Raw genomic sequence first — 14,433 nt, forward strand, 5'->3', positions numbered from 1 at the left:
ATGCAATTCATTTGCACGTTGTTTACATCTCTGCACATCATCTGTATAGCAGTTCTTGTAGCATTGTTACACGGTTTCTGTGTAGTAGTTTAATATATTGTGTATATTTCATTATTTGTATTTAATTATCTTTTTATTTCTCCTTATTTTTTCGGATATTTCATTATTTGTAATTTCTCTAAAAAGAGTATGCCAACCACTGCTTGTTGTATGTCATATAACTTGTATGTGACAAATAAAATCTTGAATCTTGAATATATAATATGTATGTGTGATTCAAAAAAATAATAATAATAAAATAAAAAAATAAATAAATAAATAAAAAAAACTCTTTACCACCATGAATGGACCTCATCAATAAAAACGCAGTGCAGCTTAACGGAGAGTCAACTATGAAATGCTAAATGTCTTTGTGAGACTTTTGGTGCCCAGTGTTTAGCTGTTGTATTTCGTAGATCGCTGTCCGCGGTGCTGAAATTCTTACTTCTGCTGATCGTCACTCGATCTTAACGAATTGGCGAATAGACCTACTCCTGAATAACCTAAACAATGTTATACTAGTATAAAACAGCAGATGGCACAAGAAGCATAGAAACAGGAGTTGTGTTTAACGGCTGATGTCATAGGTGTGAGAGCTACATCACATCAAAAAATCAACGATCCCCAAGATGTATTTTAACGTGTGAAATCTCATTTTACTTGATCAAAACATATGTAGCACAACACGAAAAGATGTATCCTAGAGAATTCGTACGACATAAAGAATTACTGATAATGGAACGTTTCAAAATCACCAGCTGGGACTGATCTTCACAAGACTACAAACATGTTTGGACAAAATCAATTGGTCATTCGATTGCCTTTCAGAGGCAGATGTCACGATGCGCCCACTTCAGCCAGATGGACAGCGGACACGACACTCATCACTCTGCAGTAAATCCCAAGGAGATATGCACGAGCAAGCCTCATGTACACTATCCCTTTAACAGCATTTCGTCGTGAATTTACTATACAATCCACGGTTCGACAGTCAGCTTGATTTTAACATTCAGTTCGATGCTAAGCCCCTGAAAAAGAAGACTTGATCCCCACACTTGTGTTTGGTCATGGTATTAGAAAGACATATGTTTGTAGTTTCTCAACATTAGACAATACTGTCTATATGATCTGTTTTCCTCTAAAGATAGATGATCGAATAATACCTGACAGTACAGTATAAAGCAGATGTGCAATTTAAGCGCACGTGTCCCATCTCCTGACGATCTCAAGTTACCTTTTTTTTTTTATTATTGGCTAAAGATGCAGCGTTAGTCTAGTGTGTCACAGGCCATTACAGCCAGGATCTGACACCCCATGATCAATACCATGGGCTTACGTCGATCGTCTCATCCTCTCGTCCTCATTGGCTGAGCGCATCCAGAGGAAGGCCCACCTCAAGATCGTAGTGTAAAATTTCCTTCCACGATATTTCAATCTACCACGCAACTGAAGCGTAAGGACGAAGAAGTTGCTTTAAAAGGTACGTTTTAATTTTCATTACACGTCTACGAGGGTGAAACGCAGTTTAAATTAGCATGAACCGAGATCGTGTGAAAATACTAATGCTGTGCTCGTAAGAACACACACACACAAAAATAACCGTACACATCGATGGAAACGAGTATGTGCGTGTTTGTGTGGTAATTAAAACATTGCATGTTGAATTTTGTATGCAACCTGATGATAAACCACGCAATTGTTTTATTTTATCCGTGTCGTGTCCAGCACTTCTTTAGTGTGAGGACAGTGGAGAGTTGACACCATATTGTAAAGGAGAAGTGCAAGATTTATCTTCTGTTTGCGTTTAAATGAAACACTGTCAGTAATCTGTCGACACACATTGTTCTTCATTTTAGCAATGCCTTCGTTCTATAAAATGTTTTTAATCACAAAAAATGCATGTGTCAATGTTAATTTACACAAGCCTTAAAATATGTCTCCCAGGAACCCATATAGATGCTCAGTATAAAATAAACCGTTTGAGTAATAATTAATGAGTTTGTGAACATCTCGAGGACACCTCCTGCTGTTAAAGCTGAAAAACAACGTCAGCTGATGGTGTGAATGTTCCCATCTCATTGTGTGTGCTTGAATGGGCGTTTTATCTTCGGGGAAATTAGACTCCTATTTTGTACGATTGACAGCCTGCTATTAACACGCACACTTGATCTCAATTCTAAATTAACCCATATTTGCATATACAGTACAACATAAACCCTGTTTCATCATTGTGTCCTGCTACATAACTTCCTCTCTTGGATGCAGAGGGGTCAAGATGGATGTTTTTATGAAGGGGTTTTCTAAAGCTAAAGAAGGTATGGCAGTGGCCGCAGAGAAAACCAAGGAAGGCGTTGCGTCGGCTGCAGAGAAGACTAAGGAAGGCATGATGTTTGTGGGTAAGACATGGAGCATATAATGCTCTTTTTTTTAATGCATGCATATCACGAATCAAGCATGAGCTCAGTGGGAGTGGGAGGGACCATGAAGCTCAGAGCCTGAGGGCCAGGAGGGGGTTGCTATCTCTTTCACTGCCACTTCTCAGAGCATCGCTATAGGTTCAGGCACTATTGTGTGATTTTGTGATTGGCTGGGATATTGGGTGGGGTTTACCAGGCCTCTTACGTCTACCACGTCCTATTGATTTTTTTTTTCTTAAATGGCCACATAGAGCCACGTTTATTGTATATATTGTGGGTATATTTGGACACTAAGTCTCTAATCCTCTAAGGACCTTTAGAATTGTTTTAAAACAACATTAAACACAATTTATAATAATAGAATGATTATTATAAATGCAGTTTTGGCCTAGTATTAATAAAGACTAAATAATAAAAAATTCTTTCATATAATAAATTATTTGTGGAATGTGCACTACAAATAAATTTGGAATTTAATTTTAATATTTTGAATAATCAAACATATTAATAATTTATTTTCGTTTAGTACATTGGCAATATAAAAGTTAATTTTTAAATTGTATTTAAACATGTCTTTTAGACAGAACACTCAACTTTCTAAAACAAAATTAATGGGTAGTTGTGCATTAAAATATATAGCTTTATTTTTTAATTTTTTTGAGCAGGTGGTCCTTTGCAAGCATAATATGATTATCATATTTGGGATCCTTAGTATCAAACATTTACATGGGAAAATGTACACTTTTGCTTATTACCTTATGTTAATTTTTTACCTAAAATCTTTGATGTTGAAAATAATAAAAGTTCATATTATTTGCCAGTCTTTTAAAAACAAATGCTAAACCCCTGGGTTACTCTGTAATAAGTATATAATGATATTACTTATAGGAGTTTCTATTAAAAAAATATAGAAATATATGAAATTATTGGAACCAATTTTTTTTTAGAAATAGCCTACGTACTAAAAACGTTTATTATCATTTTTTTTATTTTTTATGAAATATTTATTTTCAAATATAGAACATTTAATAGTGATCTGTCTACCGTTATAGAAGTAAAAAAAAAAAAAAAAAAAGGTTGCCAAGAAAATATTTTTATATCAAGGGTCCTTGGGATGGAAAGTTATCAAAATATTTCAGCCCCCCACTCACTGTACAGTTTTCCAGTCCATGTGGTTTGTTGTGCACACTAGATCACTCATCTTTTCAATATTTCTCACAGGGGAATGCTTTTGTATTGAAATATGATCATAGTTGACCTATTGCAATATATTTTGCATTGACAGTCCAGTTTGCATACTCATTTCAGCGGTTGTCATCACTCTCCAACACACGGCCTCCCGAAATGCCTCTTAAATCATCAATGGATTTTAAATCTGGAAAATTAAAACCACTCATGATACTGGACTGATACTGATTCTGATATAACATAAACTGTACAGAGAAAATCCATTTCATGTAACCTGATCCTATAAGGGGATTCTTAATGTACATGCTAAGTTAAGAGTGAAATAACACCGTGTGAGATGGTTGACTTCTGGAGCTGATCCAGCATCTCTCTGATCTCCTATCAGGTTGGAAACAAGCCTTGCGGGCCACATGTCACACAATTCCATGAGCTCATAGGCCTCTATATGCACAGCGTCTGAGACAAAAAGCTATCAATATAAAAACAGACAAGAGTGGCAGTCCAAATAATTTCATTGTATAGAATATAATGCTGAAAGAAAGGAAATGTGTCTCTCCGAGTATGTCTCAAAAATATTCGACATCGCTTCATCTTGTTGATGTTTGCTTTGATCAGTAAGATGAGAAATAGATATCGTCTGTTGACCTGCTGTAATTGGAGACTGAGAGGGCATTTGTGTCTGCCAAAAACACTCATTCATACTCCTCTGTTAGTTTTGATGTTAGGATGAATGAATAATTGAATCCCTTCAAATAAAAACCTGACATCTGTGCCACCAGCGTCCCAGAGAGAAACAATTAGCCCAGATATCTCAAGCCCATCTACGGTTGCTTTGCGAGCACATAGTAGATCGTCCTGCACGGTTGCTGTCATTTCCTTTGCACTAAACACAAGGTTGCACTTACGCCGGACAACCGTGGTGATCTGGGACACCATGCTTGAAAGGCCTTGCGGGAGTGTGTGTTAGTGCAGGGAGGGGTGATGGGTAGCTCATAGGTTCTTGTTCTACCTTGGACAGCAGCTGCACGATCTCACACTCCCTCATGCACATGCGCCACCAACCCATCTGAGAATAGATTGAAGAAGAAGTGGCTGCTTCTAATATCACACTGACTCGTTTTGTCCCACTGCTATTATGCTTTTTTAATTTCCTGTCCATAACACATTTATTTCCTGAGTGGTTTCATATCCTCATATTGAGCTGTATATCCCCTGCGGTGTGTTTAGTGGTTATTGGTTATTGGTTATAATGCTCCAACACGGTTTGTGCTCCATACATGATACCTCAAATTGTGTGGCTTGCTGGAAATAGATGTGATATTACGTGTCTAAAATGTAATAATAATAATAATAATAATAATATGTATACAATACAATATATATATATATATATATATATATATATATACACACACACGTACATACATAATTTTTTTTTTTTTTTTACTACTACTGTATTACTACTTTATATTATGTTTTTTGTTTTTTTTTTACATAAGTTTGGGCTCATTAAGCTTTGAAGCTCAAATAGCATGAATTATTATAACAGTTGAAAACAGCTGATTAATATGTTTGTAGAAATCTCTGCATTGTTCATTTTCCTTAGATGAATAGAAAGTTAAAAAGAACAGCATTATTTGAAATATAAATATTTCCTAACAATGTAAATGGTCTTTTCTTTTACCAATTGTTACCGTTGCTGTGTTTACTTTAATAAAAAAAAATGTATATACTGTATATTCTGCATTCCAACCACTGATATATATATATATATATATATATATATATATATATATATATATATATATATATATATATATATATATATATATATATATATATATATATATATATATTATAGATCAGTGATTCCAACCCCATTCATGTATGTGTGTGTGTGTGTGTGTAGGAATGGGTTTGAAATGCTTTAGCATGGCTAATTTGTCACTAAAAGAAACATCTATAATTTTACTATCTATTTCTGAAATGTGGTTGATATAAGCTTCTAGAGGTTAGGTTTTTTTCATTATATTGTTATTAAAATAAAATAACAACATAACGGGGAAGAAAAAACTTCTTGAAGCTTCACTTGTAGCAACCACAGTTTAGAAAAATTATAGACACAAGTGATAATTTAGTCCTGATAAAGCACTTATAATCTGCCCTTTTTATCTAAAATGATATATCTGTTACACTATACATTCATGAACAAGTCTTTCCCATTTTAAGAAGCAAATTTGTTATAATGACTCAAGTACTGTAGATGAAACACATCAGCTCTAATGAGTCATGGGCGAGTGACTCTAGTTAAAACATCTTTTTTGCTCAAGAGTAATTTCTCTTCTTCTCTCTCTTTTAAGAATCATACTCAGACTGAGACACAGAGTGCTATCTGCCATTACAGTATGGCAACTCTCTCCCTGGGAAGTGTTTCTGAGCTGTAGTTCACTCAAGCAGGGCGGTTAAGGTGACAGGTCTGAGATACAGCTTCTATTAGCTCTAAAGATTTCTCAGTGAACCTTTTAATGAAGCTGCTCTGCGAGTTCCAGGATTGTATTTCACATTGTCTTTCTACTTATTACCTGTCTGTATCATGTACCTACTTTCAGCCTTGTCGCAGTTCCTTCAGATGGCTAATTGAATGTGTGTTTCTGTATTTTTATGGGCTGTGAAAATGATTTTACAATATTATTTTGTGTGCTTGCAGGCAACAAGACCAAAGACAGTGTTGCAACAGGTAAGGTGATTCTGCAAATTGTTTTTTAGTCTTTAGACTTGTAAATAATGAATACGTCTCATTTAATGTGTACAAAGGGCATGGCTTACAGCCAGTAAGTGGAACCAAGACAAATAGTTCTGTGCCCATTGCCTAGGTGATATTTCACAAAGTTATTTATCTAGGACAGATACAAATCTAGAAAAGTCACAGTGTTTTTCAGTGTTTTCAGGCCTCTTACTTAAGCCAGGGTAATTTTAGTTTCATTTACTAAAACATAAAATGAAAAATAAAAAAAATCTGAAAAAAAGCATAATTTCTAATTTTATTTTAGTTGAACTTTAAGTACTAAAATAATAATCAGAAATATAGGCAAATTTAAAACAAAAACCCCCAATTAAAATAGAATAAGAATTCCCAATTAATGCTTAATAGGTATGTTCTTGTAAATAATTTTAAGCAGTTATATTATACATTATATTAATATAAAACACATGTTCAACAACCAATTTCAAGAATAAAATTTGTAAAATAATAATTAAAATAATAATCTGTGATTCAGATTTTTTAAATGAAACAGTTTTAAAAATCCATAAAAATATGATTATATTATTCAATTATATAATAATATAATATGTGTTTCTTTTTCATAAACCGTAGTGCATTCACAGCAAATCTATGAACAAGGTTTAAACATAAATACATTTATGACAGTATTTAATAAAACATGGCCATTTGTTGATGTGATCAAATGCAGGCCAGTTGATTTTTTTTTATTTTTTTATTGCTTTTATTCAATAAAATAAAATCCAGTAACATTTAACTAGTTACATTGACATGGTCGCAGTGTAGGACAATAGCCTCAGACAATTTCTTTTTTTTTTTCTTATGTTGCCAAATAAATATAGATTTTTTGACTTAGAGTGATGTGATTTTTGTTGAAAAAGGTTGTGTCTGTGTTTAATAACGTGGTATGTTTTATCACTGGTCAGTGGCTGAGAAGACAAAGGAGCAGGCCTCTCATCTGGGAGGAGCTGTGATGTCTGGAGCTGGAAACATCGCTGCTGCCACCGGCCTGATGAAGAAGGACGACTTCCCCAGTGACTTGAATGTATGCTCTTTTAAATAACATTATATATCATTGTTATTACATGTTATTATGTACTATTCCATGTTCAGTCCTTCAAAAAAGTCCATTGTAAAAATGTACAGTTGTTACCTTTTATATAGCTATTTTTATTTAGGTAGGAGCTCTTTCTACCTGATCAAACCCTTAAAGGAGAAGTTCACTTTCAGAATTAAAATGTACTCACCCCCCTCCCCATGTCATCCAAGATGTTCATGTTTTTCTTTCTTAAGTCGAAAAAGAAATTATGTTTTTTGAGGAAAACATCCCTGGATTCTTCTCCATATAGTGGACTTCAATGGTCCCCAATGGACTGAAGGTAAAACAATGCAGTTCCAGTGCAGATTCAAAGGGCTCTATACAGTCCCAGCCGGAATAAAGGTCTTATCTAGCAAAACAATCTATCATAAAAAAAAAAAAAAATCTTGCTCTAGCTCTGCTTGTGCATGTGCATCTTCACGTATTACATTATCACGTCGGAAATGTTAGCTCTTTGTCTGTGTACTTCAATTCAAAAAGGTCGGGTTGGGAGAAAACTCCATCCCATTTTCTCCTCCAACTTCAAAATCGTCAGACAACATTGTTTTACCTTTTTTTGTAAAGGGCGTTTGACTTTCTTTGCATGTTTGCTTTGTAACCACTTCTGACCTACATCACTTGTGACCTTTTCAACGTGACTAAAAAACACTGGGTTAAAAACAACCCAATTTGGGTTGTTATTAACCCAAGGGCTGGATAAATATAGGACAGAGCCCATATTGGGTTAATTTTACCCAGCAAATGAGGTTGTTTATTTAACCCAGCATAAGAGGTTGATTTAACCTAGATAAAGTTTATAAATTTTTACTATATTACTAGCTTATTTTTTACATCATACATTAAATAATGTTTACAGATTAATTTAAATCATCTAAACTTTTCTAAAATAATCCACACAACCACTGGTTTGCATGTTAACTTCCTTTATTTTCCTTTAATTATAATTTACAGCATTGTTTATATCGTTTTTAATAGGCTATACATATTGCCCATATTTAAAATCGTTTACGTGCTATTAACCAGTCTATGTTGTTCTTTTTTCACCATAACTACGCTGCGTCGCGCTGGTTCTCTAGCCCAAGAGTCGTGTTCGGCGGGGAACTGTTCGCGCCTGAGGCTGCCCCCCTGCATTTCTCTCATAGCCAAAAAATACTGCGATTGCCTTCATAATCTGCCCCAAAACAAACAGTAAACAGCTCTGAGGAAATATTTGTATTCTGTATCTTTATGAATAAAATAGTTTATTTTATGCAAAGCATCAGGCTTTTCCATAACACGAAAAGACCGCAACACTCGTTAAAGGTGATTAATACAGCGCGCCTGTATGTTGCTCTGCATAAAATTGAACGATATTCAGCACAGTAATGATTTTATAGCTAAAATAAAATGTATACAAACCTGTATTTTACCGACGAATGCGTCAATTCGATGGCGCTAAGAACTGCTCTCTCCAGAAGAGAAGCAAATCCCCGCGATAAATAACTCAAGTCTGACCCAGGATCTGAGTAATACAAAAACTATCCAAACATTGGGTTGTTACATTTGACCCAGGAGCTGGGTAACACACTACCCAAACACTGAAAAATAACCCCAAAGAATTACCCAAAAGACTCAACCCAGCATTTGGGTTAAAAAAATAACCCCGGGTTTTTTAGAGTGTATGTAATGCGTGGAGACGAGCGTGTTTATAAAGCATATACATTTGTATTATTTTTTTTTAGAAATGACCATGATCATTTTGCTAGATAAGACCCTTTTTCCTTGGCTGAGATTGTGTAAAGCCCTTTGAAGCTGCACTGAAACTGGATTTTTAACCTTCAATCCGTTGGTCCCCATTGAAGTCCATTATATGAGAAAAAAAAAAAAATCCTAGAATGTTTTCTTCTAAAACCTTAATTCCTGTTTGACTGAAGACAGAAAGACATCTTGGATGACACTGGGGTGAGTACATTTTCAGGAAATGTTTATTCTGGAAGTGAACTTATCCTTTAAAATAGGAGGAATATCGTGTCTTACTTTGTGTTTCTGTCCTGCTGAGCCCCCTTGCCTTCCCTTCCCTTCCCCCTCCCCTCTCTCTCTCTCTCTCTCTGTCTCTCGACCTTGCCCAAGGTCGCTTAGCACTTTGCACAGTACTTAAAAATGCACTAAAGGAGGAGAAGTCTGCCAGTCTCCAAACTTAGGCATATCTGCTTAAGTTTAAACAAACTGTTGATTTCCGAGCGCTCTGGGTTTTCTCCAGTTGTGGTATTTGTGACATATTTACATGTGTGGTCTTCCACGGATATTCCCCTCCAGGCTTAAAAATTAGTCTTATCCTTTGTGGTGACTCAGTAATCTCATAAATCACTTAAAAGGAAAATCAGCATAAGAACCTTGCAGCACATGCGCTTGTGGTGTTTAGTTATGTGTGTGTGTGTGTGTGTGTGTATGAAGCTTGCTGGAGCTGAAGAATAAAAACACAATGCCACTGTCATCGATTTTAAAGCTCTAGTGCTTTGGTTAATCCATCATCATCCAAATGATTTGGAGTACAGCTATTGTCATATGAAAAAAGTGTGATGACTGGTTTAAGTGTGTAGTTTAGCGGTTTTGAAACATGTGAAAGTGTGCGGGTGGTCAGTGCAAACTGGGTTGCTGGACTGGACTGTGCCATTTGTGTGTTTGTTTGTGTACTAGACAAGAACATAGCATGTAGTCTGATTCTGGGTCGTTCTCAGGAAACATTCTCAGTGTCACTTGTCAAAAAAAATATGATGGCCCTTACATAAGTCTGAAAGATTGACTTGATATTTGTTTAAGTGGTAAATGTCACAGGATAATAGACATAATCACGATTAGATATAGAAATAAATAACTAATCTGAATTTTAGATGTGTCTATAATGGTAAAATATGATTTTCTGAGCATTCAGCAGTAAACTCTTTCAAATGAAGGTATAAAAAAGGTTTTAGTATGAATGGCACTGTTTCATCTGAGCTTGATTGATATGAAGTGTTTGACAGGCTGAGTTATGATATTGGTGGAATATGACCTAATTGACTGTGATGACTCAGGTTTAAAATAAACCTCCCAGTGACCTAGAACTGTAAAGAACATCTAACTACCGGTACTGTATGTAGGTAATGAGAGTCTCTCTCTCTCTCTCTCTCTCTCTCTCTCTCTTTCTCTCTCTCTCGCTCTCTCTCTGGCAAGGCATAAAATGGAGTTTGATGAAACATTTATTAGGTACATATGAAGTTGTAGCATGCATACTAAAGCACATCAGCAGATGCATCAATGATATATTGTACTTACCGGAAACGGCACACGAGACAAGTGCTTATATTTAGCCTCTGCCTGTGATAGTGCTTTAAAAAGAAACCATCATGCTAATATAATCCTTGTCAATATTTTGAAGTGTCTATGCATGACCAGATCTTTTGTTGTTGTTGGATTTTGAAGACATGATATGCTTTCATGTGTGTGTTCACAGCCTGAGTTTGGTCAGGAAGCCACCGAGGAGCCAATGGGAGAAAGTCTCATGGACCCTGAGGGACAGGCATACGACAACTCTCAGCAGGTTAGACCGTCAGCACTCACAGGAGCACACAAATCTACCTGACGCACACATCAGACATGGTCACAAGTCCAAGTCATCCCTTTCGAAATAGTTTTCTATATGCTGCAGTGTCGTTTTATACACCATTAAAGTTCTATTAATTGTTACTGATCATTCAATTAAAATTAATGTCATGAATGTGATATAAGTCGGCAAGGGAAGGGCTTCTTACACAAGCTACTGTTTATTTATTTATTTATTTATTTATTTATTTATTTATTTATTCTAAAATTCATACGTTAAGTAAGGATGCGTTAAATCCATTTAGAATGTGACAATGAAATATATATTTCATTTTCAAATATTTTAAGTAGTTGTTTGTTTGATCAAACAGATATAGTCTTAGTGAGCATAAGAGGCTTCTTTCTATACAAATTATTTTCAAATTTCTCTCTCTTTCTCTCTTTGTTAGGTTCAATATTTCTTTTTTTTTGTTTTAACAATGTTGCAATATTCTGAGAAAATATTAACGCAGGCCTACAAGGAAATACAAGTTTTACTGACTACAACACTATTGCCTAAATTTCATAAATGGAAATAGTTTCAAACAAAGTCACAGCTGAGCCGCCTCACATCTCCAAACAAACACAGTGGTATTTTGTTTATGAATGAACGTGATTTTTAAATCAATTATCCATTCATAAAGCCAGTCACTTGCCTTCATTCCTGAATGAATTAGTCATTGGAATAAATCAACTGAATAAATGATTCAGAGATAAACGCAATGATTTGCCGCCACCTACTGGCAGTTTCACCTTCATTTTTAAAGGATGTTTTCTGTTAATTTGTTTCATATTTCTGTATTCAAAATTGTTATATTTAAAACATTAACCTCAACATGAATTTATGAATTTAATTGCTATCATGCCATCTCTGAGCCTCACTGATGGGTAACTTATTCTTATTCTGCTTGATTTTATTCTGTTGTTTTAATTAGAAATTTTAAAAGCTTATAATTTATTTATTTATTTATTTATTTTGACAAATGATGCCATACTTTTAATAAAGATAGAAAAAAACGATTTTTATTTTTATTTTTTCAGATTTTTTCAAATGCCAATATACTGTATATCACTTTAAGGAGTCAAATACCATATCGTAGTGGGATGGCTAATATTTGATCAGACCTTTTGATTATTGATTAGATGGTGAAATCTTTTACAAGAATTATAGAAAAATAACACATTTTGATACAAGAATATAAATGTTTAACAATATTTGAGAAATTGTATTTGAAAATTACCAGTGTGACTCCATTGACTTCAATGGATTTAATTTAAATTATTTTAACACGACTGCTCAAATGAGTCTAAATTAATGAAACCTACATATTCAAAACCTCATTACTATGAAATGTTTAATGTAAATGTTAAGTGTAAGTGAAATGTCAAGAGGTCTTTCATGATGCTACATATGCTGAGGTGTGAATTTGATAGGTGCTTGATATATAATAAATGGTGCTTTAAAAAAGTTCTTGAAAGTCCTTGAATCTGGTGTCCATGAAAGAGTGGGAACCCTGGATACTGACTTTTAAGATGTAGGGTATCTTCAGATGACAGATCTTCAGACTTTGCTTACATAGCTCCAACGTGATGTGTAATTATATTCATTAAAATAAATCAGACGATTGTGAACTTTTTGTAAGCATCAGCTGCCACCTGCTGGGGAAAATGAGTTACTGCGACAGCCCTCAAACAGAATCGATACAATAGTAAAAAAACATCATGATGGGATGTTCTGTAGTTAACCATCAAATTCTGATGAAACCGACTTTATGTGTGGGATCCCATTGTATCTTGTTAGAAAGATATATATTTATGTATTTGGCTTAAATTGATGACAATAATACAACATAATATAGCTTTTTTTAGAAATGGATGTTTGAAATAAAATGAAATAAAGTGTGATTTAAGCTAAAAATAATGCATTTAGGAAGATCTTATCGTGGGAAAAAGAAAGAATTTAATATTTATTTTAAACTTAAAAGGTTGTGGAACCATGTAAATTTAAAGTGTGTGTGTGTGTGTGCTCTTGTTTTTGTGACATATCAGGACACAACTCTGTATGACAAGGGTATGACACAGGTATTACAAGGAGAGGGTGACTTATGAGGACATAACCCATGTCCCCATTTTTCAAAACGCTTATAAATCATACAGATTTTTTTTTTTTTTTTTTTTTTTTTTTTTTGAGAAAGTAAAAATGCACAAAGTTTCCTGTGAGGGTTAGAGTTAGGTGTAGGGTTGGTGAACGGCCATAGAATATACAGTTTGTACAGTATAAAAACCATTACGCCTATGGGATGTCCCAACTTTAAAAAAACAAAAAACAAACGTGTGTTTGTGTGTGTAAACATATATTTTTGTATTTTTATTACTTATGATATATGAAACTTATTTTCTGGACAGTGTCAGTTTACTGAAGATATTTAACATTTGTAATTTTTTGGTAAAATATATGTACATTTTACAGAAGACAATTTTTTTCTGTTTCTGCTCACAGGACAACCAGGATTATGAGCCAGAGGCGTAAACATCACATTCAAAGTCCAAGTCCAGCCAGCAGCACAAAAAGTTTATACAAATAACAAGTACAAGTCCTAAACACAATAAACCCTGGTGCAAAAATAAATAAATAAAACAAAAATAGAAAAACAAAAATATATATTCCAGTTAATCCTTCTGAGACATGTTCTTCCTATCAGATATATACTTTTATTATGATCTATTGTAAATGTCATGTTCTGACGGTAACGTGTTGGATGTAGCTCTATGCTGACTGCCGGAGGGTGCTCTGTCTCGTTTCCTTGCCTCCCTCCCAATGAAACGAGACCTGCCCTTTCCATTGTGACTCTTTGTACTTGTGTACCTGCATTTCTATATGTGTAATAGATGTTTCAGATCTTCCAATGGCATATTGGGGGTCAAAATATCTTCGGGTAAATATGATATTATATATAGCTGTGTGCAATGCCTGTTTGTGGGATTTTACTTTCATTTTTTAATTTAATATTGAAGCAAGCTATTTCTTTGATGTTTTTGAAGTACGAGTTTTATACGTTGTAACTTTATAGTTGCTTGTGATATCATTCCAGTGGATTCTTTGTTCGAATTGGGCAATTTGTATCTGTGTGTACGTATGCGTTTGTGTACTGGAGATTTTAAAGTTATTGTAAATGGTGTCTTGAAATGTTCATGGACGTGAGGTCAATATGTGCTTTACAATGCTGGAAATGTCAGTATTAAGGTTTCTGTGTCATTCAAGACAAGTGAGTCCTCTGTAAATAAAGAAAACAAACAAACAAACAAAA

The 14,433-nt window shown here is 34.4% G+C and overlaps 1 protein-coding gene across 1 annotated transcript; it reads left to right on the forward strand.

Moving 5' to 3' along the window:
• Positions 1-1,306: 1,306 nt before the first annotated feature.
• On the forward strand, positions 1,307-14,433 carry LOC113057614 (beta-synuclein-like). The gene is made up of 6 exons (XM_026225044.1): positions 1,307-1,519; positions 2,305-2,435; positions 6,352-6,381; positions 7,353-7,471; positions 10,998-11,084; positions 13,626-14,433. Exons 2-6 carry the CDS (start codon positions 2,315-2,317, stop codon positions 13,653-13,655), a joined length of 387 nt encoding a protein of 128 aa, XP_026080829.1. The 5' UTR covers positions 1,307-1,519; positions 2,305-2,314; the 3' UTR covers positions 13,656-14,433.

This window comes from Carassius auratus, chromosome 39 (genome assembly GCF_003368295.1).
Source record: "Carassius auratus strain Wakin chromosome 39, ASM336829v1, whole genome shotgun sequence".
Taxonomy (NCBI): domain Eukaryota; kingdom Metazoa; phylum Chordata; class Actinopteri; order Cypriniformes; family Cyprinidae; genus Carassius; species Carassius auratus.

Excerpts from the sequence above, each read along its gene's own strand:
- LOC113057614 (XM_026225044.1), top strand. The coding sequence starts at position 2,315 with ATGGATGTTTTTATGAAGGGGTTTTCTAAAGCTAAAGAAGGTATGGCA. Across the intron at positions 7,472-10,997 it reads ACTTCCCCAGTGACTTGAAT|CCTGAGTTTGGTCAGGAAGC; the intron begins GTATGCTCTTTT and ends GTGTGTTCACAG. Across the intron at positions 11,085-13,625 it reads CATACGACAACTCTCAGCAG|GACAACCAGGATTATGAGCC; the intron begins GTTAGACCGTCA and ends TTCTGCTCACAG.